Source organism: Ricinus communis, chromosome 6 (assembly GCF_019578655.1).
Source record: "Ricinus communis isolate WT05 ecotype wild-type chromosome 6, ASM1957865v1, whole genome shotgun sequence".
In the NCBI taxonomy this organism is placed as follows: Eukaryota; Viridiplantae; Streptophyta; class Magnoliopsida; order Malpighiales; family Euphorbiaceae; genus Ricinus; species Ricinus communis.
In genome coordinates this window covers 28304063-28331857 of record NC_063261.1, presented here as the reverse complement: position 1 = coordinate 28331857, position 27795 = coordinate 28304063, and the positions used below count along the sequence as shown (strand labels likewise).

The 27795-nt window shown below is 33.9% G+C and overlaps 2 protein-coding genes and 1 non-coding gene across 3 annotated transcripts; all 3 read left to right on the top strand.

The window, feature by feature from the left end:
- Nucleotides 1–9630: 9630 nt before the first annotated feature.
- Nucleotides 9631–16370, top strand: LOC8268598. The gene is made up of 4 exons (XM_002530927.4): nucleotides 9631–10575; nucleotides 11841–13641; nucleotides 15130–15316; nucleotides 15389–16370. Exons 2-4 carry the CDS (start codon nucleotides 11908–11910, stop codon nucleotides 16012–16014), a joined length of 2547 nt encoding a protein of 848 aa, XP_002530973.1. The 5' UTR covers nucleotides 9631–10575; nucleotides 11841–11907; the 3' UTR covers nucleotides 16015–16370.
- A 1049-nt stretch (nucleotides 16371–17419) lies between these two features.
- On the top strand, nucleotides 17420–18543 carry LOC8260237 (dirigent protein 10). Its single transcript, XM_002530926.4, has one exon. It carries the CDS (start codon nucleotides 17491–17493, stop codon nucleotides 18361–18363), a length of 873 nt encoding a protein of 290 aa, XP_002530972.1. The 5' UTR covers nucleotides 17420–17490; the 3' UTR covers nucleotides 18364–18543.
- Nucleotides 18530–18601, top strand: TRNAP-AGG. The gene has a single exon. It is a non-coding gene; the product is annotated as a tRNA-Pro (tRNA).
- The last annotated feature ends 9194 nt before the right edge of the window (nucleotides 18602–27795 follow it).

Sequence of the window (27795 nt, the reverse complement as noted above, 5' to 3'; positions counted from 1 at the left end):
AGAATTGGCTGAAGTCAGCCTTTCTTTGGTTTCTTGATGATACCTTTTAGGAACCAACTCGCAATTGATACAATTGAGATCTGCTCCTGTATCAAACAAGGCGATGGTTTCTATTTGGAAATCACCAGGGAAAACAAGCTTTATCTGAATCAAATACTTTCTTGAAGTAATTTCCTTTAAAACATTGATGAAGGTTTCAAGAACATTTTCAGAAACTTCAAGATTTTGAAAATCATTTTCCTCATCAGAATCAGAATCACTATTCTGCTTGAGGATCAGGTTTTGAAGCAAAACAGAATCATTTTGTTGTTTTTCTTTCAACTCTTTGAGTTCTGTTTTGATGGCTTTAATCTCCTTTTGAAGTTGTTAAACAGTAGGAAGAGGGTTTTTCAACTTCTTCTCTTTGTCCAAAATCATAGTAAGATCATAAGTGTTCTTACTAGAAGAGGGTACAAGGGATTCAGTTTTTAAAATCTCTTTTAAAACTTGTTTTTGGATTTGAGGATCATTAATATGCTTAACAGGTTCAAGAAGAGCTTCTTGTTGCCTAGTGAGCATATTAATATTCTTTGAAAAACTTTCGGAATCTGTTTCAGAAGACTCATATGAGGTTTTGATTTCATCAATTTGAAATTCTTCCTCACTGTTTGAGAATTCTGATTCAAAGGAATCGACTAGAAGAGCAGAAATTTTTGCTAAAACTTCTTCTTCTATTTGGAGCTCATGAAGTTTTTTGGAAAATCTACAATACTTTGAAGTGTGGCCTTTCTTACCACATTTAAAGCATGTAATTTTGGAAAAATCTTTTTTGGAATCCTTTTTTGGAAATTTGGAAGAAGATGGTCTTTTGTAGAAATTTTCCTTACTTCTAGGAGTCTTTCTATTTTTAAAAAATCGTTTTTTCTTAAAAGACTTAGAAAAATTTTCTTTGCACTTCCCTTTGCAGGAAGAAGAGGGCTCTATGGGGTTATACTCAAACTGGTTACAGAAACTACCTAGTTCCTGCCTAGTCTTTTTCATCTCCCATTTGAGCTGTCTTTGGAGCTTAAGGTCATGACATATCTTTAAACCTTCTTTCTGAGTAAGGCTAACTAGCTCACCATAAGTATAGAAATCATAAGGGATCTGACCATTATGTGCTTTTCTTATGGTATTCCTAACTCTTTCACCTAGAATCTTAGGTAAACCGGCTAAGAATTTCTCTTTCCAGAAAGGTTGGCTAGAATCTTCCCTAAGCATGACTCTGGTTAGGAAGGTGTCTTTGTAGGCTTGGAAATTGCTAAGCTTTTTGCAAGTGAGGTTGCTAAGGAGCTCAGCATTTTTGTCTTTCAGAAGAGAAGGGTCTCCTATGAAATGAAGGAAAATTTTGAGGATTAAAGTTGATACTGCATCCTTAATTGGATTTCCTAATTCATCTAATATGGGAGTTCCTTCCACTGTGGTTTGGATAGCACCTAAGATTTGGAGCTGTTGTGCTTGAGTGAGATGATAATCCCACCATCCTTTAAGCTGGCCAGAAAATCCAGCTATCAGGAGCTCAGCAATGGCTCTATTAGAGGTACCGCTTTGGGTTTTGTAAGCATTGGCTGCCATGGTCATCTGCTGTAAGAGACCAAGAATATTGTATTCAGACATTCCAAATATATTCCATTCATAGACGGAGGAGGCATTGAATCTAGACTGGGTTAGGATGTTGTTCCTATTTTCAATTCCTAGATATTCTTGACATTCTTGACATTCTTGTATTCAGACATTCCAAATATATTCCATTCATAGACGGAGGAGGCATTCCAAATATATTCCATTCATCTGCTGAACAATATTCTTGACATTCTTGTCTAGGTCTTCTCCTACCAATTTGTAAGGAGTAGCTTCTATCTCACTCTCTCCATAGGGAATAGTTATTTTCCTAAGGGGAGGATGATCAGACTGGACGGTTAGGTTTTCTCCTACCTTCCATTCAGGGGCTTTGTTCCTTACTGTGACAGGACTAATGAGCTTTTCTTTGAAAGGATAAAGGATACCATTTTCTTTGCAATAGATTTGAAACCAATCAAAAAATTTGATTAGGGCTTTGTTTTGAATGCAAAATTGATAGTATCTTTCTTGAATACTATCTTTTTCTTGCAAAAAATTTTTAAAAAACCAAAGTTTTTTAAGATAGTTTTTCTTAGAATAGAAATCTTCATGCAAAAGTTTTTTATCTATTTGAAAATCTTTTGAAATCATGTTGATCTCTGCTTCAAGATTTTGGGTTATGGCTGATGGTGATGGTGAAGATGGGGTAGAGGTCATCTCTATATCTTCTTCATCTTTCTTTGGATCATTGTAAATTGGTCTGGGGATATTGCTTTGGTAATCAACATTCTGAAGTATATTGTTTGGAACATCAGATGTTGAAAATCGAGGTTGTGTTTGAGATGGAATTGGTTCTTTGTAAGGAGCATAAATAACAGAAGGTATTTTGGATACCCTTCCAATATCTATGGTCGATGTTGAAGAACCATCATCAGAAAATCTAGAGGAAGATGATTTTCTGTTGAATGTGATCTTTACCTTTCCATCTGGGAATTGGGCTATGTGTTTGAGGTTTGTGTTTGGTTCTGTTTGCTTTGGAGATGTAGGTTGGGTTGCACCTTCAAGGATCCATTCTTCTGGAAGAGTGATGTCTTTCCATTGAATGGTTTTTGGAATGGTTGCGTGGGATTTGGATAAATCTGTTTGTAGGAACAAGGTTTCTCCTTTTGGTGAGTGAAGCTTGTGTTTGGAACCAAAGGCAGAAATCATAGCTTTGTAATGAATCTTGAAAATTAATGCTATCGGAATAGATCCTTCAAGCATTTTGTAATTGTGTGTCTTTATTTGAAGAACGATGCTCTTTAAAATATTTTTATCATTTAAAGAAATCGTGATATTTGGAAAACAGTTGAAAGAAATAGGTCCTTTATTGAGGCTCAACTCAACAGTACCTAACAAAGAATCATAGAAATTTGTAAACCTAGCATCCCTAAGGACTGCTAAAATGGAAGTATATAAACCTTCTCTGATAAGGGGCTTTATTCCTACCTAGACAAGGCCTATGTAGATATACTTATAATCCTTTTCCATATGCTTTTGGAGGGTCTTTAAGAGATAAATCTCTTCAAAAGGCTTTGAAATCTGAATGTCTCTTTCTTCAGTTTTGATTGTAAAATCAGTTTTGAAGAGAGGAAACTTTGAAAACTCATAAATTTGTTTCTTTTGAACTTTGGGTATTTCCCAATCATCTATATGCTTTGAAAAATCTTCAATAGTGATTTCTTCACTATTTACTAGACCTTTGTACCTCGATGATTCAGAGGCAGAAGAATTTGAGAAAGAAGAAGATCTACAGAAAAATGGTTCTAAATTCATTTTAAAATAAACCAAAATAACTTTTAAACAAACATGAACCATAGCTCTCAGCTTTACTGCCCTATACCCGTCGGGACTTACTACTGCGCATAAAATGAACAATGCTTATTTATCAGAAATATGATGCAGTTTAAAATGAGTTTAAAATCTTTTTTATGTAGATATGCTTCTAATCCCGAAACCCAATAGGCTCTGATGTGCAGGATCCTCAGACGAGGCAAGCACAGAGCATACGCTTGATGATAAAGAAGATGATAGATAGGGAAATAAACTTTGAACTTTTATTGATAATAACAGGCTTTGAACATGAATAAGAAACAAATATACAATCTTTGAAATAAACTTTGAAAGCTTTGAACAGAAGAAAATATAAACTTACAAGAGGAGTACAAGAATGTAAGAGGAAAAACTCTCTCTCTCTAATCTCTGTTCTGATCTTCTAAATGCTTTTTGGAATCGAAAGCAACATATGGTAGATTTACCATATGAAAACGATTTTTCTGATAAGCAAATCCCTACCAAAGCCAGGCCCATTCAGATGAATGAGTCTTTAGAAAGCCATTGTAGAAATGAGATTAGAGATCTTGAGCAAAAAGGTTTGATTTCAAAGTCTAGATCACCCTGGTCTTGTGCAGCTTTCTATGTCAACAAGAATAGCGAGATAGAAAGAGGAACTCCTAGGCTAGTGATCAATTACAAACCTTTAAATAAAGCCCTAAAGTGGATTAGGTACCCTATTCCAAACGAAAAAGATCTTCTTCAAAAACTTCATTCTGCATTCATCTTTTCAAAGTTTGATATGAAATCAGGATTTTGGCAAATCCAGATTGATCCAAAAGATCGTTACAAAACGGCTTTTACAGTTCCATTTGGCCAGTATGAATGGAATGTAATGCCTTTCGGATTGAAAAATGCTCCTGAATTTCAAAAAATCATGAACGACATTTTTAATCCTTATTCAAAGTTTTGCATTGTCTACATTGATGATGTGTTAATCTTTTCAAATTCCATTGAACAACATTTCAAATACTTAGAAACATTTTTCTATATTGTTAAAAAGAATGGTTTAGTGGTTTCAAAAACCAAGATATCTCTTTTTCAAACAAAAATCAGATTTCTTGGACATTATATCTCTCGAGGCACCATCACCCCAATTGAGAGATCCCTTGCATTCACTTCAAAGTTTCCAGATAGAATTTTGGAAAAAACCCAATTACAAAGATTTCTTGGTAGTTTAAATTATGTCATGGATTTTTATCCAAATTTAAACTATCTTGCAAAGCCCCTTCATGATATGCTAAGGAAAAATCCCTCTCCTTGGACCGATCAGCATACAAAAATTGTTCAAAGAATAAAAAAGCAAGTTTTAGAAATTCCATGCCTGCATTTAGCTAATCCTATGCATTCAAAATTGTTGAAACTGATGCATCAGAATTAGGTTATGGTGGGATTCTTAAACAAATCTAAAATTCCAAAGAATGTATTGTCCAGTTTACTTCTACACACTGGAATGATACGCAAAAGAATTACTCAACTATCAAAAAGGAAATTCTTTCGATAGTTTTGTGTATTTCCAAATTCCAAAGTGATCTTTTAAATCAAAAATTTCTTTTAAGGATTGATTGCAAATCTGCTAAAGAAGTTTTACAAAAAGATGTTCAAAATATAGCTTCCAAACAGATTTTTGCTAGATGGCAATCTATTCTTTCTATTTTTGATTTTGAAATCGAATTTATTAGAGGAGATTCGAATTCTATCCCAGACTTTCTAACCAGAGAGTTTCTTCAAAAACAGGAGTGAAAAATACCGCGAAAATCCAAATCCAAAGAAGAAAAATCAACGGCAAGTTCAAAGCCGACTCAAAGCCCAATGAAGGAAATTCTCCCTTCATCTTCAAAGCCTATCAGGACCTGGACTGAAATTATCCAGGAGGAAATTGATCAACCAGATTCAATTCAACAACAAATGGATCCTTCCAAAGCTGATCAAGCCCAACAAATTCAGGAATGGCTTGCTCAGTAAGACCCTGAATTTCAAAATAGGACAAAAATCAGAAACAGATCAGAAGATCAACAAGTTTCTGATGTGCAAGATCCTCAGACGAGGCAAGCACAGAGCATACGAAGAGTTAAACTACCAAGAGTCTAAGGTTCTAAGGTTCAAGTTTAATAAGGAACAAAATGATGAATAATACTCTTAACGGGCTAAGAGTTAGGGTATCCAAAACCTGTTTAGCTAAGTAAGTACTGAATCTAGATTTGGATATCCTGTACTCATATCTATTTATATAATCGGGTAACGGGTATCCACATGTTCAAACTCGAACTCGGCCCAAACGCGGAACAGATAGTAAAATTTAATCTCAAACTCGTTCCAAATCTGTTTATTACTACTCGTATCTGTCTCATTAGGCTTCAGTCGAGACAAATATTTAGAAACACCAGCCCAACTGTCATCCCTAGTTATAACCAATTCTATAAATTTAATGAGATAATATTTTAAAATATTTTTTATTTACAAAAAAAAATATTAACTTCAAATTGAAAAATAAAGTTTACAAAAAATTTTAAAAGAATCATTTATACCAAATATATATAATAAATAAATAAACTTATACACATATATATATATTCGCTTCAAACAGAACTACCAACAAAAAATTTCAAAATTTGCATTCATCTCCAACCTCGAGTAATTATTATTGTTTGAAACGTGGAAGATGAAACATCTGTTATCTTAACTTTTCTTTTCATAAGAGTTAATATTTTTAGGTTGAAAACAATACTTTGTCCAGTATTTTAAAGACTATATATATATATTAGAAACTTGATTTTTCTATATAATACACGAATTGACTTATAGTAACTATAAAAGTAGAAGAATATAACAAAATAGGTTTACTTCCTACAACAGCGGAAGTCCTTATTTGTTGTCAAGATTGGCTTAAAAGTTCAAATAAACCTATCCAACTAGAAGAATCAATAGAGGATATTGAAAGCATAGAGTCAGGTAACATTTCTTTACTTCTTACATATGTTTGTTTATTGTTGATGCTGTTAAGTCTTATTGACGTAATTTTTTACTTTTATTGTAGAAATTATTCAAGATCTTAAGATTGGTAAGTCCCTTATGCCAAGATTAAATGTGGAGTGCTAATTTTGAGGGGAGGTAATAACATTTCTTTGCTAATTTTAGACATGTATTTTAGTGCTATATAAAGTTTGTAAATTTATTTATTTTAATGATTGCCATCTGTAAAATATTTTTATGCTAGCAGTAATATATATTTTAATGGTTTGTATTTGAATATTGAATGAATTATTGTATTTGCAAGTGATTGAATTGCGAAACAGGTTGTTCAAGAATGTGATTGCAATTTTAATTCAGATTTTCATGCTACTTTTTTTAGGTTGGTAATCATATTTTCTCTAAATGTATTTGATTAAAGATGAGATTAAAATTGTATTTTTTAAAATTTTTAGAACCGAAAATAGCACCGAACCGAACTGTATTGAACCGTAAAATTGGTACAATACGGTATTGGATCTTTTTATGTTTGGTACGGTACTTGTACCTTCAATTTTAAAATAACCAAGGTTTGGTATGGTACTGGTGATTTATAAATAACCGAATTGGACCGATCCGTGCTCAGCTCTAGCCTTGAGCTTACAGTATGAGAATTATTAGAATAAACAGCTCTCGGCTCCCTTTTGGTATCAGAGCCATTGGTGAAAGAGAAGAGAATTGAACCAATATGGCTGTAAGTTCTGAATTCACTACTCAAACTGCTACTCTTCAACTTTTCCCATCTTGTAAAAAACCTTAGCCAATAAAATAGACAATCTTGTAGAAATATCCCACATTCCTGAAACTGTCCAAATTGATAAAACTCTTGTCCCTATAATCAACCCGTACAACATTTTCAAGAAACAAACCTTGGTGAGAAGAACCTTTAACCAATTACTACACAAACCTCCTCTTACAGTCAAGGAATACATCCAGTCTTTTGCATTATCTTAATGTTTTCTAACAGCTACTACCCAAGAATAATATATTACCTTAGAAATTTCCGAGTCTTTTATCCAGCAATGGAAGAGACAAGGATATAGTCATCTCCACCTCGGAGCCATCAGATTGGTGTTATCCTACCATGGTAGAATTTGTTTACCTGTGGATACAGGAGTTTGTATTTTCGCAAGATAGGATGGAGGAGAGACTTTTTTGGAGAGTGGTCTCTCTTTTTGTAGGATTTCTAGTGCCTTTTCATAGATAGGTAAAGGAGTCTTTATTCTTGATGCACCATCCGGGTCTTGATCATTGCGTTTGAGTTTCCTGTGTGAGCATAGAGAAATGTAGAATACTTTTGGAACCAATTTAGGCTTTTTAGGTTTAGGTTTCTGGAAACATGGTTCTCCTAGTTCTTCTGCACAGTTGCATCCTGGGTCACATTTTGAAGGATCTATATCCCAAATAAAGTGGCCGTTGATTTTGGCTGGAAAGACATAGCGTCCGGAAGGCAAAAAGACATGTACCGGAAGGCCTTTTTCAGGTTTTGGAGATGGGATTGGTTGTATAATTGATGCTTGAAAGATGGACGGAGAGGAAGATGAAGATTCTTCAGTTTTTCTGAAGATGGTCTTTATAGTGCCATCTTTTCCTTTGATAAAAAGGGGATCTGTAGCTTGGATCTACTTATCCTGAGACTGGTAAAGTTTCTCATAGTTTGTTGCCCATTCAAGAGGGATAAGCTTCTCTAAATCTCATTTTTCCAATTGTCGTGGTGCCTGCACAATTGTGGGAACTTGTCCTGCATCAGCCATGATGAACAGGGCATCTGATGAAGATCGAAGACCTGGTAGTTGTAGGTTTATTGCATGATCCTACAGCCGATATACTAATTGGTGATGCAGTATTACTGCAAGGGAATCAACCACCTGGTCAGCTCCAATGATCTGGATCTGTACTTTCAATGCCGTAGAGAGATACGGGTCATTGAGTGACATATTGAAATTAGGGAAGAAGTAAGTACTACACTTCCTGTATTGAGGGTTATGACAATTATTCCAATAACAGCATGCTCATATCTAAAATATTTGGTGTCTAAGAGTGACATCCGGGCAGTGACAAGTAAACCTATTCTGCCATGGTAGGATAACACCAATTTGATGGCTACGAGGTGGAGATGAGTATATCCTTATCTCTTCCATTGCTGGATAAAAGACTCAAAAATTTCTAAGGTAACATATTGTTCTTGGATAGTAGCTGTTAAAGAATATTGAGATAATGCAAAAGACTGGATGTATTCTTTGACTGTGACAGGAGGTTTGTATAGTAATTGGTTAAAGGTTCTTCTCACCAAGGTTTATTTCTTGAAAATATTGTACGGGTTGATTATAGGGACAAGAGTTTTATCAATTTAGATAATTTCAGGAATGTGGGATATTTCTACAAGATTGTCTATTTTATTGGCTAAGGTTTTTCTATAAGATGAGAAAAGTTAAAGAGTAGCAGTTTGAATAATGAATTTAGAATTTGCAGCTATATTTTAGTATTAGTTATTTCATTTAATAATCGTGATTTAAATATGATCAATCTAATTGAAAAACACCAAATTTATTTATAAATCAGATGCCCCACAAAATGACTTTTAACCCAGCCCTATATCTAAAATAAACCCAACCCTTTGAAGAAAGCTCGCCAACATAGAAACCCTAATAACAAAACCTAATTCACATGCAAATCACGTGAACGTGTTTTTCTCATACTATAGCGTTGACCAATCATGTACCATAAGTCTCTTTCCAAAAATTTTAAAAATTTCCACTATCTCCACTCCTCGCTTCTTCTTTATACATCAATTCTAATGTTTTACTGGAGTGGTTTGAACGGGTCGCTTACATCAACTTTCAAAATTTTGAAGTTTTACGTTTGTTTGAGCTCATTTAATTTATGTTTATCATTATTAATTACGAATCATATTTTTATATATAATTATAAAAATGATATATTTAAATTTAATTATGACTGGATTTTGATACCAACTTATCATTTACTTATATGTTAGTGAAAGTGTTGTCATTATTTCAATTGTAAACTCTTGAAATATGTTAAATAAATATAATAATCATTTAATAAATAATATAGTTAATGATATTAACATCATATTTAATATTTTAAATATATTTTAATAGATTTTCAGCTTTTAGAATTTTATTAATTTTAAAAAATAAACTCTTGAATTTAAAATTCAATCAAATAAAACCTCATAAAAAAAATCACAATCACAAAAAAAGTAAAAAATAAAACAAGCTCGATCCAAAATATAATAAAAAATTACATAAAATGAAATAAGATAATAAATCCTCGTTAATGAATTCTCTAACAACGGTAACTCATCTATGTGCCACTGAATTAACATTCCTTTAATTGATGAAAATCAACGGTCCCAATAAATAGATTAACGCATATCAAAAATAAATAAATAAATAAATAGCCGACTACTAAAAGTGAAACTAGCAAGTGGAAATAGCAAAATTTTGTCTGCTACAATACAAAATAAAATATAACCGTATCATTTTAGCGCCAAATATGCCAACAGACAGCATTGAAAAGAAAAAAAACACTGCGCGCGTAAATTAATGAAACGACAAAGAAAACGGACCCACCTTTCTTTCTTTGCAATATTTAATTAATCAATCAATCAATCATTTATCATTTCTCTCTCTTCTTTTTCTTTTTCTCTTTTTGTTTCTTTAAAGCCTCCGTTTCTTTTCTTTTAATTATTCTGTGTGAATTTATGATTAATGATTATGATTTTCAAGAACGAAAGCAGAAAGAAAACCCAAATCTTGTTTTTATGTTACAGATAATATTTCTTTTTTATTTTGCGTGTAATGGATTTGCTTAAATTGAAGTGATTTTGACCTTTGCTATATTTATTACCTGTTGACTATTACATTTTTTATTTTTCAATGTCGGCTCGTCTCTTTCTTTTTCTTGATTTATTATCAAGATTTATTTGAGAGTGACTATGTTAAATTTAAGATTTAAGATTGTTTCTTTTACTTATCAATAGGCCTTTACTAAAAGACAAGAAAACGAAGCGATTTTGATTCCAATTCTTGGGATCTGCTAATGGGTTTTCACTTGTTGAAGAGTGGATAAAGATTCTTCTTGGAAAAGGTTAGTTTTTTCTTTTCTTCTTTTTCTTTTCTCTTCTTTTGTGTGATAAATTTCTGGGTTTCTTGTAGTTTTTTCTGGGTTCGTTTTATTTTTGTTCCATCTATGTTGGTTTTGATTGAATGACTTTTTTGGTATTTGATTTTTGCGTGTACTTTTGTCAAGATGGGTAATTGTTTTTTTGTTCTGTAGTGGGATTTAATAGTGATGTTCTGTTATAGTGGCATTGGAATCATTTTGTTTTGTTATGTAATGAAGCCATGGATTGCTATTATGATTGTTGCGTCTTTTTTTCTCTCTTTTTTGTTGTGTTGTTGATTTTTGGTGATGCTATTATGGCAGTTGGTTGGTGAATTTTTATTCTCTTTGTTCAATTTGAAATTGAATATTGTTTTCAGTAGTATCTATTTAATAGTGATGATAGCTACGTTACTCACTTTACCCTTGTTTCTATGTTGTTCTAATTATTGCTTACCAAAACAAGTTCTTTCTTTAATGATTTTGTTTCTGCATGTTTGAATGCCTGCAACTTTTACTGTTTTTGCATTTAATTGTGTTTACTGTTTATGGCTTCAGGTTTGATCACATAAGTCTGTCAGTTAGATTCACATGCAATTTCTTTTCTTTTTTTTCATGTTTTTGCCTTTCTATTTTCACTTCGATATGGATAGATGATTACATATTGTGCAGGTTACTGTTTTCCAGTGTATCAAGCTTTTCCAAAAGCAAATCCAACTGTGTTTTCTGGTCCTGTTTAGGCTCATTAAATTAAATGAAAAGGGAAGGGTTGTTGTTTATTGTTTATGCTCAAAAATCAGATTTGTGTGCTTTTCTTTTTCTTTTTGGGCTATGATGTTCCCAGTATGAGGTTTCACAGAAAATTAAATTCAACTTTTGTTACTATCCTTCAATGATTGTGTTCAGAGTCAGACTTCTGTCTTATGTGCTTGTTTCTCCTGTTAATTTCTGGTAAATCTTTATCTATTTATTTTCCTAATATCACATATTTATTGAATATCATAGAAAATGGAGTGTGGGATAGTCTGAAAAGTTCGGTACCTAAATGTAGTTAATTGCTATTGCAGTATCACTTATGAAAGCAGAGCAGGTAGCTTACCATCATTTTGATTGTGGACATTTTACTGCTTACTTTTGCATAAATAGCAGATAGCTTAACTAGGAACAGGAAAAATGGAAAATAGTACAGAGTTGTATATAGAAATTCTTTTTTCTTTCTTGAAATAGCAATTGTGTTTGATTTGATGCAGGTTCATCATTGTGTTCTCTTGGGAGTGTCTTCATTTTTTGGACTATTTGTTTAAAGTAACTGAAGAAATGTTAACAAAACAGCCTGTGCCAAGTGTTTTAGCAAGATTAATGGGTCTGGATGAGATGCCACCCGAGCAGCCTGTTCAAAAGAAACCAAGAGTGCTTTCTGAGAATTATTTACGAAGAGTTGCTTCCATTGGTGTCAGAGATAAATACCCAGAACGTTATTCGTTTAGATTGACTACTGAAGAGCAGGATGAGTGTAAGAATGGCTTGCAAGTATTAGAAACTTTGTGGAGAAACAAGCGTCATGTTTCAGGGCATAAGAAACTCAATGAGATGAATGACGTCTGCTTGCAGTCAGGGCATGTTGCAGTGTTCAAGTCACCATGTGCTTCTGACTGCAGGAACATTAGCATGTCCAGGAAATTTAGGACCAAAAGTGAACAAGGATATGTTAACTCGTCAATGAATGTTCAGAATGGTCATGGGATATGTTCTTCTAGAGAAGTTAGCATTGGTGATATAAATAATTTTTGCGGATCAAATTTAAAGTTGAGCAGCAGATCTTGCATAACAACCGGCATTGTTGTTCTGAAATCTAACCGGGGAAAGGCAGATACTCCTGAAAGCTATTTTTCTTTATCTCCTCAATCTCATGATACATCTGATTCAGGCAATGGAAAGAAAAGTGAGTATTTAACTTCTCACAGTTGGAATATGCACGTGGAAATGAAAGAAAGAAAAAACATTGCAAACGACATTCGACCTGTTAGACGAAGATCTAGATTTTTGAGGGAAAGAATAAAAGATGTAGGGCAGGGTATAACTTGCACGTCCCTTACAGAGCCAAGTTCTGAAATTAGTTTTAGTAACTCTTTTGTAAAAGAACCCAGGTCAACCATACCTTCTTCTCCTATTTTATCTGATAGGAAAAGCCAAGTTTACTGTTCAGATAAATTATATGGGGCCAGGGAAGCCAAGAAGCAGATCTCTGAAAGATGGAAGACAACCAAAAGGTTTCAACAAGTTGATGTGGCTAAAACTCTGGGTGAAATTCTTTCGCTTCCTGACAAGTCTGGTAAGTATAGTCCCAGTTGTCGAGGTGTTTCTGAGATTGGAGATGTGAACTTTGGTACTCATTTAGACATAAGCAGGTGGTTTGGTAAGAAGCATGAGGACGTCAGAGACTTGCAGAGATCCAGGTGCCTTCTTGCTTGCTTTAATGCAGTTGGGAGCGCTATTACCAGGACCAGTCATGAACCTCTTGAAAATGATGGATATATGGGAGGCCTCAAGTCTATTAATTTGCTACAGAACAAGCCAAGAGAGGAAGAACTTAACCAAATAGATAGTGCAGAATATAGAAGGACAGACTTCAGCAATAGAAATTCTCAAGTTATTCCTTATTTGGAGTCTGAAAAGAATTTTCCAGTAGAAGATATATATGTGGTTCAAAATGAACAGGAAAACAATTTCAAGGAGAAGGATTCAGGCCGTCAAATCTCAGTAGTTTGCAGGTCTTCTGAACGAAACAATCAGACTTTGCTGGATACTTGGATGATGCAAGAGGGCCACAAGAATGAATTCATGGAGGAGGATTTTCCTGAACAGATTCCAATAGTTCCTGAATCTTCAATGAGAAGTTCTTTCCCTATCAGTACAGAAGTTGATGCAGCGAATAAGGCAGTGAAGATATCCCCCTTTATTTGCAAGGAGCATGAGTTAGAATCAAGAAACTCAATCTTGTTAGCTGAAAAGGAACATTCTTCTTATATCCAAGATACTCCAGTTCAACAGGTCTGTTGCTTCTTGCTCATGAAATATACATAATACCTTGAAATAGTGTTTAATGGTTAGCACATATTCAGAGAAATTTGGGCCTCATCTTACTACAATTAATTTTCTCTTCAAGATATCATGTTTTTTCACCTTATAAACATGCATAAAGCCGTGTATGGTAGTGGGTGGATGAGTTAGTATGTGGCCATTTTTTGTTCAGCTTGGCTTACAGCTCTCCTGGCTTGAATTAGTGATACGAGGGCAGAGCTGAATGACAATATAGTTTATCATAGGGGGGGGTATCTTAGAGAATTCTATCCCCATTTTTGTTTTTGAGCAGACCTACCCTCAGAGACCTACCTCATGCTATAATTTTAGAATAATACATGAGGAAATTTGGTGATGTCGCACAATCTACTATTATCATCTTGTTATGAAGATGTATCTGACATAGGAAAATGAGTTATATAGCAAGTCTGGTGCATATTATGTGCAGAATTTATTAATTTTATCGAAATTGGCTAAATGATTACTTTAAAGTGTTTTACTACTGCTTTAATAGGAATTTAGTATAGAAAAGAATTTAAGGGCTTAAGACGAGTATTATGGATGTTAATCTAGATTTCAAGGAATTCATCTTTATGTTCTTCTATGCAGAACAATGGTTAATTTATTGTCTTTTCTTTTTCCTTTTTGGTAGAGAGGCAGCATGTGGAGAATGTGTTATTACACATAAAATTGCTAAATGGATCTGTTCACCTATGAAGTTTTTAGTCATTTTCTTTATTGTTAATCTTGAGGTATTTTGTTTGAATCGGCTGATAAAAAGATTTTTGTTTTAATTAGATTTAAGTAGCTTCATCTCTATATTGTCTGGAAACTAGCAGTTACATGAGTGCTTGTTGACAACAAAATACAATAACATAAGAACTTTGAAGTGGCCGTTTCTCTAGAACATGTATAATTTCATTGTTATGTACATATGTATAAAAAAAATTCCATCGTTTTTCATCACCCATGACCAAAATAAAGAATCAATTGGACCTTCATATGGTGGAACTTATTTTTAGAATTCCATTTGGGCTTTGTTTAGAGCATACTGTTTGCCTGCACATTATTGCATCTACCATGACAACTTTGTTTTTAAGACAAGGCTTGAAAGTTTAGATAAATGCTGCATTAAGCTATATGGAGTGTGTGGATGGAGCCAGTTGGGACATTTCTTCATGAGTATTTCCTTTTTGAGGAGTTTGTTTTGATTGCAATGTGCTTTTTCCTGTTTCTTTATCTTGCTTTTCATCATGGAATCTGTAAAGTATAATTTGAGAAAGAGATGTATGACTAAGCATGGTTCTGTTTGTTTCCTGTATGAACTCTTTGTTGTTTGGTATGTCATTATCATTTTTTGGATGTTTCTGATTTGTTTTTTCAATTATCTGCTCTTTTCTTTCCTTTCCTTATCATTAAGTTTCTATTTTCTTAGTTATTTCTCTCATGATATATTAGGAAATTTTCAATGAAATGTTTGAAGAAGAATCCATTTCTTCACAATACTCTGGCACAGACCCAGAATCGCTGATGAGTGCAGAGGAGGCCTATCAACCCAGTCCAAATTCAGTACTGGAACCAATATACATGAAAGAGATTTCACCTGTCTCTAACTGTTTTGAGGGTGTGAATACTTCCTTACATGGTTAGTGAGACACACATTCACTTCCTCATCTTTATTTCATTTTGTTGTTTTACCAATCCTTTTCTTTTTTAGGTTTACAAATGCAACTTGAACTTCTAAAGTCAGAGGGATTAGAATCATACTCGGAAGCCTCCAGCATGATGGTCTCTAGTGACGAAGATACTGTGGGAGGATCTGTAATCGACTACGAAGAAAAAGAATACCTAATGAGATCATTCGGAATTGAAGAGAGCAGGGCTTTTTCCTATCTGGTCGATGTATTGGCAGAGGCAGGTTTTCATAATGCAAGCTTGCATGCCGACTTTGATGTATGGCACTCTCAAGAATGTCCAATCAGCTATTCTGTTTTTGAGACCCTGGAGAAAAAGTATGGCGAGCAGATATCATGGAAGAGGTCAGAAAGGAAGCTTCTATTCGATCGCATAAATTCTGGGCTGGTTGATATCTTACAGCCATCCATGGGTGTGCTGACATCATCAAAACCTGTCGCAAGAAGGTTTAATTTTAGTCTGGGGCACGAAATGATTGAGGAAGAACTGTGGATGTTACTGGTTAACCAGGAGAAGGAGGTCAGCAAGGAATCTGAAAAGTTCTTTGGGAAAGGCGATGGATGGTTGGAATTGGATGAAGATATTCAGGTTATTGGTAGAGAAATAGAGAATTCTTTGATTGATGAGCTTGTAGCAGAGTTAGCATGAAAAGTTTTTGATAGATGGTTTTGTCATTTTTGGTATATTGTCAGAACTACATGAAGTAGGGAAATCTTTCTTTTTCTTTTGTTGTTGGAGGAAAAAAGAAAACAAGAAAAGAGTATAGTTAGAAAGATGGATAGTATATGTATCTTGTCATATCTGTTTTGGTCATTATTTTTTTTAGAACCACAAGAGAGAGACGAGTATGTATAGAAAAAGTTTTGATAGGATGAGGTCCGAAATTGTCGAGTCGATTTTATGTAATTTTTTTTTCCTGAAACAGGTTTGAGACAATATTCATGTATTGTTTGAAAAATGTTGCATTCTTCTTATACGGTGAGCAATAAAAGTTGATTTTTGCACTTTTCAGAAGTGTTCCTGAAGTGCTTTTGTCAGGATTTGCTGTTCAATCAGTATGTCTTAGTAGAACTTTTGCTTTCTTCAATTTTGTCCACAAACATTTTGGATGATGGAAATATAAAAAGATAAAGTTTAATTTGGCCAGGAACCTCTCATCTAGGTTTAATTTGGTCTTTGTCAAATTTATGTACTTTTTAGTATAAACTTTTATATATTTAATTAAAATTTATTTTATTTTAAAATAAAAATAAAAAGTGATAAACACTTTTTAAAAATAAAAAATAAAAATTATAATAATATTTAAAAATTATTTTATAATTTTAATACAATTAATATAATTAAACCATAAATAGTTATTACTATTATTATGTTTTGATTAAATATAAATATATATTTTTAATTTAAATAATTTAATTTAATATCTTTTTTATTTTTTATTATATCAACTCTCTTTATACAGAGTTGTAATCCACTCTATTATTTTTATAAAATATATAGTTAATTTAAACTAAATATATAAAAATTTAGACTAAAATTTTTATAAATTTAAAAGCTAACTAAATTGAACCCGACAATAAAGTCACTGTCCAAATTGGACTTTATTCCAAATATAAATATTTATATTTTAAAATTATTTTTGCACGTATAAGCCACTTAGGCCGAGTGAATAGTGTTGATTTAGCTGTCAACGATAACGATGAGTAGTTAACAAACTGATTAAATTAAAGATTCCATCTGTAACTTCTATCAGAGGCTGGGAAATTCTTTTCGTGGGTTAAACTGTCATCCAATGATCATATGTTCTGCTAAATGCCTCTAGTATTAGGTATGGTGGAAAGGGTTATCTGGGATTTGTTTAGGTCAACTAAATGTGCAATTCTTTGTTAGCTTGCACCTGAACACACAAACACACACCAGAAATTATAAGTATAAATTTATTCTTACTCCCAACCAAAACACTGAGAATTATTAGTGTACTAACTCCATCTCATCAACTCCTTTTCCTCAATTCAAAACTATATATACACATACTGGCAGACCCTCAGTGCATCATCAAAACAGCAAAGAAATCTAAGCTTTGTTTACTCTTTTTATCTTACTCTCCCTTCCTTAATTTTCCAAATGGAAAGCCACAAATTTCTAGTTTATTTGCTGTTCCTCACCCTCACCATTGTTTCCACTATCTCTGCTCGGATGCTCGATGAGGATCCAGAGGCCCCAGTGGTGCCTCCACAACCGTTGCCTACACCATTAGCAGCCACTCAAGCTAATCCTAGTGTGGGTGCAGGCACTAGTGGCACCACAGCAGCCAATCCTGATGGCCATACTTTAACCTTCTTCATGCATGACATTCTTGGAGGGTCAAACCCCACGGCTAGAGCTGTTACTGGCATAGTCAACAACCCTGCGGTCAGTGGTCAAGTCCCCTTTGCTAAACCCAATGGTGCAGTCCTCCCAGTAAGCAATGGGGTGCCCCAAAACAACAACAATAATGGCCTTATTAACAACAACAACCTACCTTTCCTCACAGGCTTAAGTGGCACCACGCCAAATGTTGTAGTACAAAACAATGGCAACAACAACAATGCAATGAACTTCCCAGTTGTTAGTGGAGATCAACTTCCTTCCACCCCTCAACAGCTCATGTTCGGAACGATGACCGTGATCGATGATGAACTAACAGAAGGGCACGATTTAAGGTCAGGGTTTGTTGGCAGGGCACAAGGGTTCTATGTGGCTAGTTCTGTTGATGGTACAAGTCAAATTATGGCATTTACAGTTATGTTCCAGAGTAGTCATTATGAAGATAGTCTTAGCTTTTTCGGGGTTCATCGGACTGCTGTGTCTGAGTCTCAGCTTGCTATCATGGGTGGAACTGGAAAGTATGTTAATGCTCAAGGTTTTGCCATTGTTAAGACCTTCCCTGCTACTAATCAGCATGAGACTGATGGCATTGAGACTCTGCTTGAGTTTACTGTCTATGTCACATACTAAATTTGTATTTGATATTGTAATGTTATAATGTGTGCTTAAGATTAATATTTTCCAGTTCTTTTCTTCATGAGTTCAGGAAAAAAGGAAAAAAATGCAATGGAAAATGCTTGTAACTTCAAAGTGTGAATTGCTATATGATATTAATGCAACCTGCAGCCACATGCCAGGGCATTTGGTCTAGTGGTATGATTCTCGCTTAGGGTGCGAGAGGTCCCGAGTTCAATTCTCGGAATGCCCCATTGTTTTTCTATGCTTCAATTTTAACATCCTAAAGAAGAATCACCAATCCTAAAGCAGAATCACCAAATATATATGTGCAAGAATTCAATCATTTAATGGACCAAGAATCTAAGAAAACATATATAAACAACCAACTAGATATCCTTAGCAAAAAAATTTGGCTACTGTTTTACAAATACTATATAGTCAGCCATTCAAATTGGCACTTGAGGTAAATACTTGCATGGAGAGTTGAAAGCAAATCAATATAAGGGGCTCCATACAAGTGGAGGATCATCTTCAAATAGCAGGCAATTCATGAATTCCATATCCTCATCAGGTGTCCCTGAGTCTTGTTCTTCTGCAACATTACACGGTTCAGTATTTGCAGCGATGCAGACGTCTGTCTCCGTAACCTGGCCCTCTTGCATGATCAGCGATGACGTGTTCTGGGGCAGAGAATTGACAAACTCGACCTCTTCTTCTTCGTTGTCTAACTGATGAATAGTTGCAGGCAACAATGCCTCCTCCTTGTTACAAAACAACCCATCATTGTCTAACGAGTTTCCTTGCAATTGTTGAATCTCAGGCGCAATTTGATCGATTCCTCCGGCATAAAGTGGTCCCGTTGATGTTTCTCCTGGCAGTTGTTGATACTCGAGCACAGTTTGATTGATATCTCTGGCATAAAATGGTACAGTAGTTGCAGGCAGGCATGCGTCCTCCATAGTAAATAAACCATCCATGTTTAACGAGTTTCCTTGCAATTCTTGATTTTCAGGTATAGTTTGATCAATTCCTCCGGTATAAAATGGATTTGTTGAAGAGTCTTCTGGCAGTCGTTGACACTCGAGCACAGTTTCATTGATTTCTCTGGAATAAAATGGTTCGGTAGTTGCTGGTGTTCCTGTTTCCTCCATAACACTAAACAACCCACCATGGGTTAGAGTCTCTCCTTGCAATTCTTGATTTTCAGGTATATTTTGATCAATTGCTGTTGCATAAGAGTCTCCTGGCAGTCGTTGACGCTCGAGCACAGTTTCATTAGTATCTCTGGCATAAAATTGTTGGGTAGTTGCTGGTGTCCTTATTTCTTCCATAACACTAAATAACCCATCATTGGTTAGAGTTTTTCGTTGCACTTCTTGATTTTCAGATACAAAATGATCAATTCTAAGACGTTTAAACCCGATTTTAGAGGCTTCCGCAGTCCTATCAACGCCATTGTCAGCATAAAGGGCCTCATCTCCTCCTCCTTCCGACTGTCTCGACTTTTTTATTCTTTCATTCTTTTTAATCCGACAGAGCACAATAATCTCATTGTCATCATTCCTTTTTTCCTTAATCTTGTTGACCAAAGATTGATCAAGGCTATATTCTTGCATTAACCAAGCACCATCATGAGGCTTACACTTCCGATTCTCGTACCGAAATCTCTTCTGCGTCCATTTAACTCCATTCAGTTTGAATTCCTTTCCCGAATCCTCACCATGCCAAGAACCCCCATTCGACCCAATTCTGCGTAAGATTGTAGAACCATTAGCTGCCCTCTTTTTCAAGGGAGTAAACACGTACAGAACATCATTATCGGCCTTTCCAAGAGAATCCCATATCTGCCACGGCTCCATATCACCATAAATATCAATCTCTGATATAAAGTACTGGCATGAAAGTGGTTTTCTAGCAACTCTATTGAGTAGATAATGTAAAACTAGCTCCTGATCAGTAGGGTCAAATCTGTAACCCGGAGGAAGAATCAGGGCTTCTTGATTGTCTCGTTCCATGTCCATACAACAGAGCGTCTCTGGTTGGTAATCAGAGAAGAAAACGCAAGTGTTGAGTGGCTGTGTTGTGTTGAAGAACGTGTGCCAGTGATGAGAGAGAGTGTTATATATACAGTGGATGGATGTAGTCGGTAATTAATTAGGATTAAAACAAGTAATTAATTAGGATAAAGTTCAACTTTTATTACCTCATAAATCTCTTTCCTGAAAGGAATCTCTTTCCTTATTGTCGTTGAATATCAGCCACCTCATAATTAGTAATTACCTTAAAATAAATTTTATAATGAAACAAATAAATATATATAATGTCTTTTTTTTTTAATTTAAATGAAGTTTAAAGATAATAATGTTATTATTAAAACAAAATTGAAAGTATAATTACATCAATTAAGATGCAAAATATTTCATATTAAAATAATGAGCTGTACTTTTTTATGTTATTTATTATCATATTTCCTAATTCTTATTATTTTTATTAAAGAAAGTTATCAAAAAAATATTTTTTTTCTCTTGTAAGAAAATTTATCTATTTTTATTAAGGGAATTTTATAAGCCAAAGAAAAGAAATATGAATTAGATTGGCAGAAGAGGGATGAATTCTCTAAATTTCTAAAAAATTCACCCCAATTCTCCCCTTTGTCCAGAAATACAATAGGATGTTAAATTTTAAATTTAAAGTAATTACTAATTTTCATTTAAAGTAATTACTTATTTCATTATACTTTCAGTATTTAAATACAAATATAAAAATTAAATTAAATTCTCTTCAAAGAAACACCATCATCTAAAAAATGTATATTAATATTTAGTTTTCATAACTTAATTTATTTAATTTATTCATTTTCCAACGTTCATTCTATTAAACATATAATCTTACAAGACTCACAGATATTATCCCATAATTCTTTGCATGTATTAACAAATAAAAAAATGATATATAAGTATTTTATATTATTAATATATATTTGATTATTTAAAATTAATAAATTTTCTAACTTTAAATATTCTAACAATTTTAATCAATTCTATTAACTTTTGCACAGAAAGGCATAATTTTAACAAATTTGATCATCTGCTTTTGGATTTCACAATGGTTTACGATGGCTGTGTAATTTCTTAATAAAAATGAGCCACCAAGTGTTGCTTACTTTACTTGTCTACGTTGCCTAAGCGCAGCTACCACTATCATCGCCACACCTCTTCCTCATCCTCTTCAAACTACTATGAATTCAAAACACCTAACCCAAACAAGACTAGCAGAAGAAACCGACAATAGGGAGACGATTACTGTCCTCGTCCTCAACAATGGGACTATGTCTACCATCGCCACACCTCTCCCTCATCTTCCTCAAACTATTGTGAATTCAACAAAGACCTAACCCAAACAAAACTAGCAAATAAAATCAAGAATAGAGGGACGGTTTTTGTCCTTGCTCTCAACAATGGAATTATGTTTGTCCTTATCCATTTTCGTTGTCATAAATGTTCTTAGCCTTTTGTTTCACTAAACTCTCTAAGTTGGGTAAATTGCCCAGGTAGTACCAATCCTTTGAACTATATTTCAAATTGATATAAATACTTTAATTTGAATCTAATTGGTGTCCAAACTACACGAAAGTATATCAATTTATATCAGCTCTCCAATTTTTAGCCAATTAATGTTGATTTAGCAATATGAGGAGGTATATTCCGTTTGATTCTCTGTCTCAGCATGTGCCATGTCATTAAGGGAATTTAGGGAGTGGAACCCGCTGGTTGATTGGACTGACTTTTATAATATAATACATTGTTGAAGCGGAGAATCAAATAGAATATACCTCCTCAGATTGCTAAATCAGCATCAATTGGCCCAAAAATTGAAAAGCTATCCTAAATTGATATATTTTCGTGTAGTTATAGTACCAATTAGATTCAAATTAAAGTATTGGTATCAATTTGAAATATGATCTAAAGAATTGGTACTGGCTGGACAATTTACCCTTCTAAACTTGACACCTCATACACCAAGTCTACTGAACAAATCCCTTATAACATATCTCTAATCGAGGTCAATGCCCATTGTTGCTACAAGGATCTTCATGGCTCCGGCACCAATGTGCTTAAGACTTATCCTCACATCTCCTCTTCCTCCTCCTATTTTATCGTTTTGTAGTTGCTCTAGATCTTGTATTTTTATATCGTTGTATTCATTACCTTACTTTCGCTTTTCCTCTAATCTCTTCGATTTTACCTGCAAATGAACTAGAAAATAAAAGGTTTTCAGTTTTATATATCTAAAAGTATTTATTTATTTTAAAATAAAAAACTAGCAACTTTATTACTGTTATTTTCATCTTCTTCCTGTTGTTGGTTTTATTGTTGGTACGACATCGTTTTTAAAAGATGAAGCAGTATTAGAGGTTGTGGCTGCTTGCTGACAGTTATGGGCGGAGGTAAAAAAGTTGGGGAGAAAGGTTCTTGTTTGGATTTCCATGGAGATGTTGATATATCATCGAAACAGTGTGTTTGGATGATACTAACGAGGCAGCAATTTTTTTGCTGACTCATTTTCTAAAAAGAGAAAAGAAGAAAAAAAGAACACATCGGCAACCAACCACCGCATTTTTTAAACTACGATAACTGTATTGTAATTTAAAGAGAAATTCAAAAAATGGATATATTTATGAAAAAGTTGATAAAATTTATTAAAATTATTAAAATATTTAAAGTTAAAGATTTTAAAGTAATTAAGTCTAAATATTTATCACTTATTTATTAGTTTAGAGTATAAATAAGTTATTTTCAAGTAACTAAGGATTATTCTATATTATTTGTACTATCTAATATTTTTATTTAAATATTAATCTTTCAACAATTCAAAGCGAAGTTTAACGGTCTAATAATCTATAAATTTTTAAAATTTGAACGGTTTTTTCTAAATTGTTCAATTTAATTAAAAATTGCACAGCAACCACTATTTTTTTATTTTATTTTTTATTTTAAAATTTTGGGGACTAAAAATTTTTTTAAAAAAAAGATTGTTTTTGTATACGTGGAACCAGAGAAGAAAAGAATTACAAGTCACTTGCTAACTCAGACATACTAGTTAAACATACCGTTTGACTAAAATTCCAGAGCCTTGAGATTCCCTTGTCCCATTACTAATCGACATGACCACTTTCTTCTTCCTCTTCTTCTTATTTTTTCTTCGTCTTCTTTAATCATATCATAGGATTTGACAGATTGCAGTGTCTGAGCAAAGTTTTATTAAACAAAGAATTCATGTTTCATCAATGCTTCTTCTTCTTCCTACATTTCATTTTAGACTTTAGGATTCTAAAAACAGACCTCCATCTTTTCACTACATTATCAGATACTGATGTTTATAAAGTAGTATTCGTAGTGTATGAATTATTCTTATAGTAAGAGTAAATTTACCACGAGGTCGGTTTCTCAATAAACTATAACATAACTTATTATAATGATTAATTATTAATATTAAAGATAAATCTAAATATTCTAAATCAATATTTTGAGAAAATAATATATTTATAGAACAAATACAATAAATTATAAAGTAAATATACATTATAAATGCTTATGATTTAAAATTATATGATGAAAATAATATTTAACCTAGCTAATTGCTTAGTAATCCCCTTATTTTACTTTAAGTATAGATTTAATAAAGGAGATGATGATATATCTTTTCCTTTAGCCACTCAAACTAATTATGTAACTAAAATTTCTTTTATCAGTATAGATTGAAGTAAAAATAGTGTTTCTAATACATTCAAGCTAAATATTTTCGTAACAACTACTATTATTAAATTGATATACAATAGTCAACTAACAACAATAATTTAAACCAATAAGGATATGAAGGTAAAGAAATCATTCATCAAATAAATAAATAACAAAACTTATACATAAGTAAAAAGGCTAAATGTTGTGTGTAAATTTACACATGTATTTGAGTTGAACTTCAATGAATTTGGAATAATAGTTAGCATTAGTTAGAAAGAATTTAAGTTTAATTAGGAGTTTATTTAAGTTATATTTTTATTTTTAGTATTTTGTTTACTTTTAGTTTATTTAAGAATTTATATTTAATTTTTAATAAATTTCTTCTTTTTGTAGGAAAGTCTAAAAAGGAGCCCTAGATGATCAAGAAAAATGTGTCCTGCCCATAAATAAGCGTGCTTATAGCGGGCCGTGACATTATGCCTCACACGCTGGATAAAGAATTAAGAAGAACGGTTTGACACATGGCTACATTTAAAGCCGTGTATGCCACTGGATTCTAAAGAAAAGTGAGTCATTGCAAAAATGGCCAATGCTATGTTTTTGGGAAGAAAGGCCATTATGCTCGAGATTATCAATACAAGAAGGTAGAAGGGAATATTGCAATGTCCTCACACAATCAATCTGAAAGTGAAGAAGAATGGGACTTCCAAGCCTCATATGCCACAATGGACCTAATATCTAGAGAAGATATGCTCAAGTCTTCTGAAGAAGAAGTGTCAGAAAAGCAAGCACTTGTAACGGTGGGTGATGATTCTATTAATTATAGTAAAAGATTGGATAGTGGATTTTGGATGCTCTAATCATATGATAGGAGATAAAGAGAAGCTGTCAAATATGATTGAGTATAAAGGGTGATGAGTTGTCACTGCAAACAACTCAAAGCTTCTTATCACTCACGTTGGCAAAACAATGGTGGTGCCTAGATACAATTCAAGACAAGTGCAACTGGAGAATGTGTTTCATGTGCCTGGAATGAAGAAGAACTTGATATCAGTGTCTCAATTGACATCCTCAGGCAACTATGTGGTGTTCGAGCTAGAAGATGTGAAAATGTATTGAAACTTGAAGCCATCAAGCAAGCCACTAATGGAGGGATGAAAATTAGAGTCTGTCTACGTGATGTCTGCACAAACAGAATATGTAGACAAGATAAGAAAGAACGAGACTGTTGACTTGTGGCATGCGTGTATGGGACACATATATTACCACAAGTTAAAGATGTTGATGAACAAGTCCATGCTCAAAGGCCTTCCTCAACTTGATGTTCAGAAGACACAGTGTGTGCTAGCTGTCAATATGGAAAAGCACATCAACGACCATATGAGGATTTAGAGTACAAGCAAAGAAGCCCCTCGAGTTAGTCCACTCTGACGTGTTTGAACCTATGAAGCATCCATCAATCAGTGGCTTCAGATACATGATAACCTTTATCGATGATTTCTCAATGTATGTCTGGGTTTACTTTATAAAGGAGAAATTAGAAGCACTTAGTAAGTTTATGGAGTTCAATAAGGAAGTCGAAAAAGAAGTTAGTCAAAACATTCAATGCCTTCGAACAGGTAATGGGGGTGAATATACTTCGAAAGATTTCTCGAAGTATCTACAAAACTGTAAGATACGAAGACAATTGACTTGTCTGAACACTCCACAACAAAATGGGGTAGCAGAAAGAAAGAACCAGCACTTAGCAGAGACATGTAGAAGCATGCTGCATGCAAAGAATATTCCACCTCGATTTTGGATGAAGTGTATGAAGACAACTGCACATGTGATCAACAGGTTACCATAAGCACTACTTGGATCAATTTCACCCCACGAGAAGCTGAGAAATATAAAGCCCACAATAAGTCATTTTTGGGTTTTTGGATGCATTTGCTATGTTTTTGTGCCTGATCATTTATGTAGCAAATTTGATAAAAAGGTAATTAGATGCATCTTCATGGGTTATGATAATGAAAGAAAAGGGTGGAAATATTATGATCCTATAATTAGGAAGTGCTACAGTTCAAGAAATATGATATTTGATGAAGCCTTATCATGATGGTCCCCACAAAAGGTGGCATTACCAGACTCAAAGGAAATTGAAGAAAAGCTACAAGAAAAGTTTGAGCAATAAGAGGAGATTGAAGAAAGCACTCAAGAGAAGGAACCAAAAAATGAGTTAACTAGCAGCAAGTTGCCAGAGGAAGTTAAGTCTCAATGGTGTACATAAGTACATCAACAAACACCAGAAGCAACACGACCAAGCTAGCTTGATGAAGAAATTCAACAAGTAGAGGAACCAGTAGAATATGGGCCACATTTATAGAGATCTAAGAGGATAAAGAAGAAAAATAAAAAAATATGTTAATGCAACAACTGTTAAATATAACGATGTGAAAGAAGCAACAATCTCTGAAGAAGCGTTTTCAAGCAAGTAGTGGAGAAAGGCTATGGAGGAAGAAATAAATGCCTTGAAGCAAAATCAAACTTGGGAATTAGTGCCCAAGCCCAAGGGTCTAAAGCCGATATCTTGCAAGTGGGTTTATAAAGTAAAGAGGCATCTTGATGTCTCAATTGAAAGATACAAAGCTCGATTGGTGGCTCGTGGATTCTCACAGAAGTATGGATTGGAATATGATGAAACATTTAATCTAGTGGCAAAGATCACAATGGTACGAGTTCTACTGGCCTTAACTGTTTGCAAGGATTGGAAGCTCTGGCAAATGGATGTAAAGAATGTATTCCTACATGGAGAATTGGACAGAGATATATACGTGGAGTAGCCTCAAGGGTTCAAAAGTAAGGCTTATCCAGATTATATCTATAAGTTAAAGAAGGCGCTTTACGGATTGAAGCAAGCACTGAGAGCATGGTGTGGAAAGATAGCAGAGTTCCTAATCTAAAGTGGATATGTGATGGCATCAGCTAACGCAAGCTTATTTGTGAGAGCTCAAGATAAAAGATTGGCTATAGTACTAGTTTATGTGGATGATCTTATTATCACAGAGGATGGTGTTGCTGAGATTGATCAAGTCAAAGCCAACTTGTCAATACATTTTTAAATGAAAGCCTAGGAGAGCTACATTACTTCCTTGGTCTTGAAGTTGAGCGCACAAAAGATGTACTTTTCCTCTGTCAGCATAAGTATGCTAAAGGTCTATTGGAGAAGTATGGGATGTTGGAGTGCTAGCTCATTACAACTCCGATAGAGGTTCCCACAAAGTTATGCTTTGCTGAGGGAAAAGACTTGGAGGATGCTACTATGTACAGGCAACTAGTTGGCACCCTCATTTATCTCCCTCTGATGAGGCTAGACATATCATATGTTGTCAGTATATGCAAAATCCAAAGAAACCTCATCTAGAGGCTATTCATTAAATTCTTCGATACATTAAAGGCACTGTTGACTATGGCATTCTTTACAAGAAAGAAGGGAAATGTGAGATGGTTGGATTTTGTGATGCAGACTATACTGGAGATCATGATACAAGGCGATCGACTACAGGGTATGTGTTTAGTCTCAAATCAAAACCTGTCTCCTGGTGTAGTAAGAGGCAACCTATGGTATCTTTATCAAGTACTAAGGCAGAGTACAGAGCAGCGAAGATGGCAGCTCAAGAGTGTACATGGCTAGTACAATTCATGAAGGATCTTCATCAAC

Coding starts and splice junctions, on each gene's coding strand:
- LOC8268598 (XM_002530927.4), top strand. CDS start 11,908: ATGTTAACAAAACAGCCTGTGCCAAGTGTTTTAGCAAGATTAATGGGT. Junction 13,642..15,129: donor AAGATACTCCAGTTCAACAG/GTCTGTTGCTTC, acceptor ATGATATATTAG/GAAATTTTCAATGAAATGTT. Junction 15,317..15,388: donor TGTGAATACTTCCTTACATG/GTTAGTGAGACA, acceptor TTTCTTTTTTAG/GTTTACAAATGCAACTTGAA.
- LOC8260237 (XM_002530926.4), top strand. CDS start 17,491: ATGGAAAGCCACAAATTTCTAGTTTATTTGCTGTTCCTCACCCTCACC.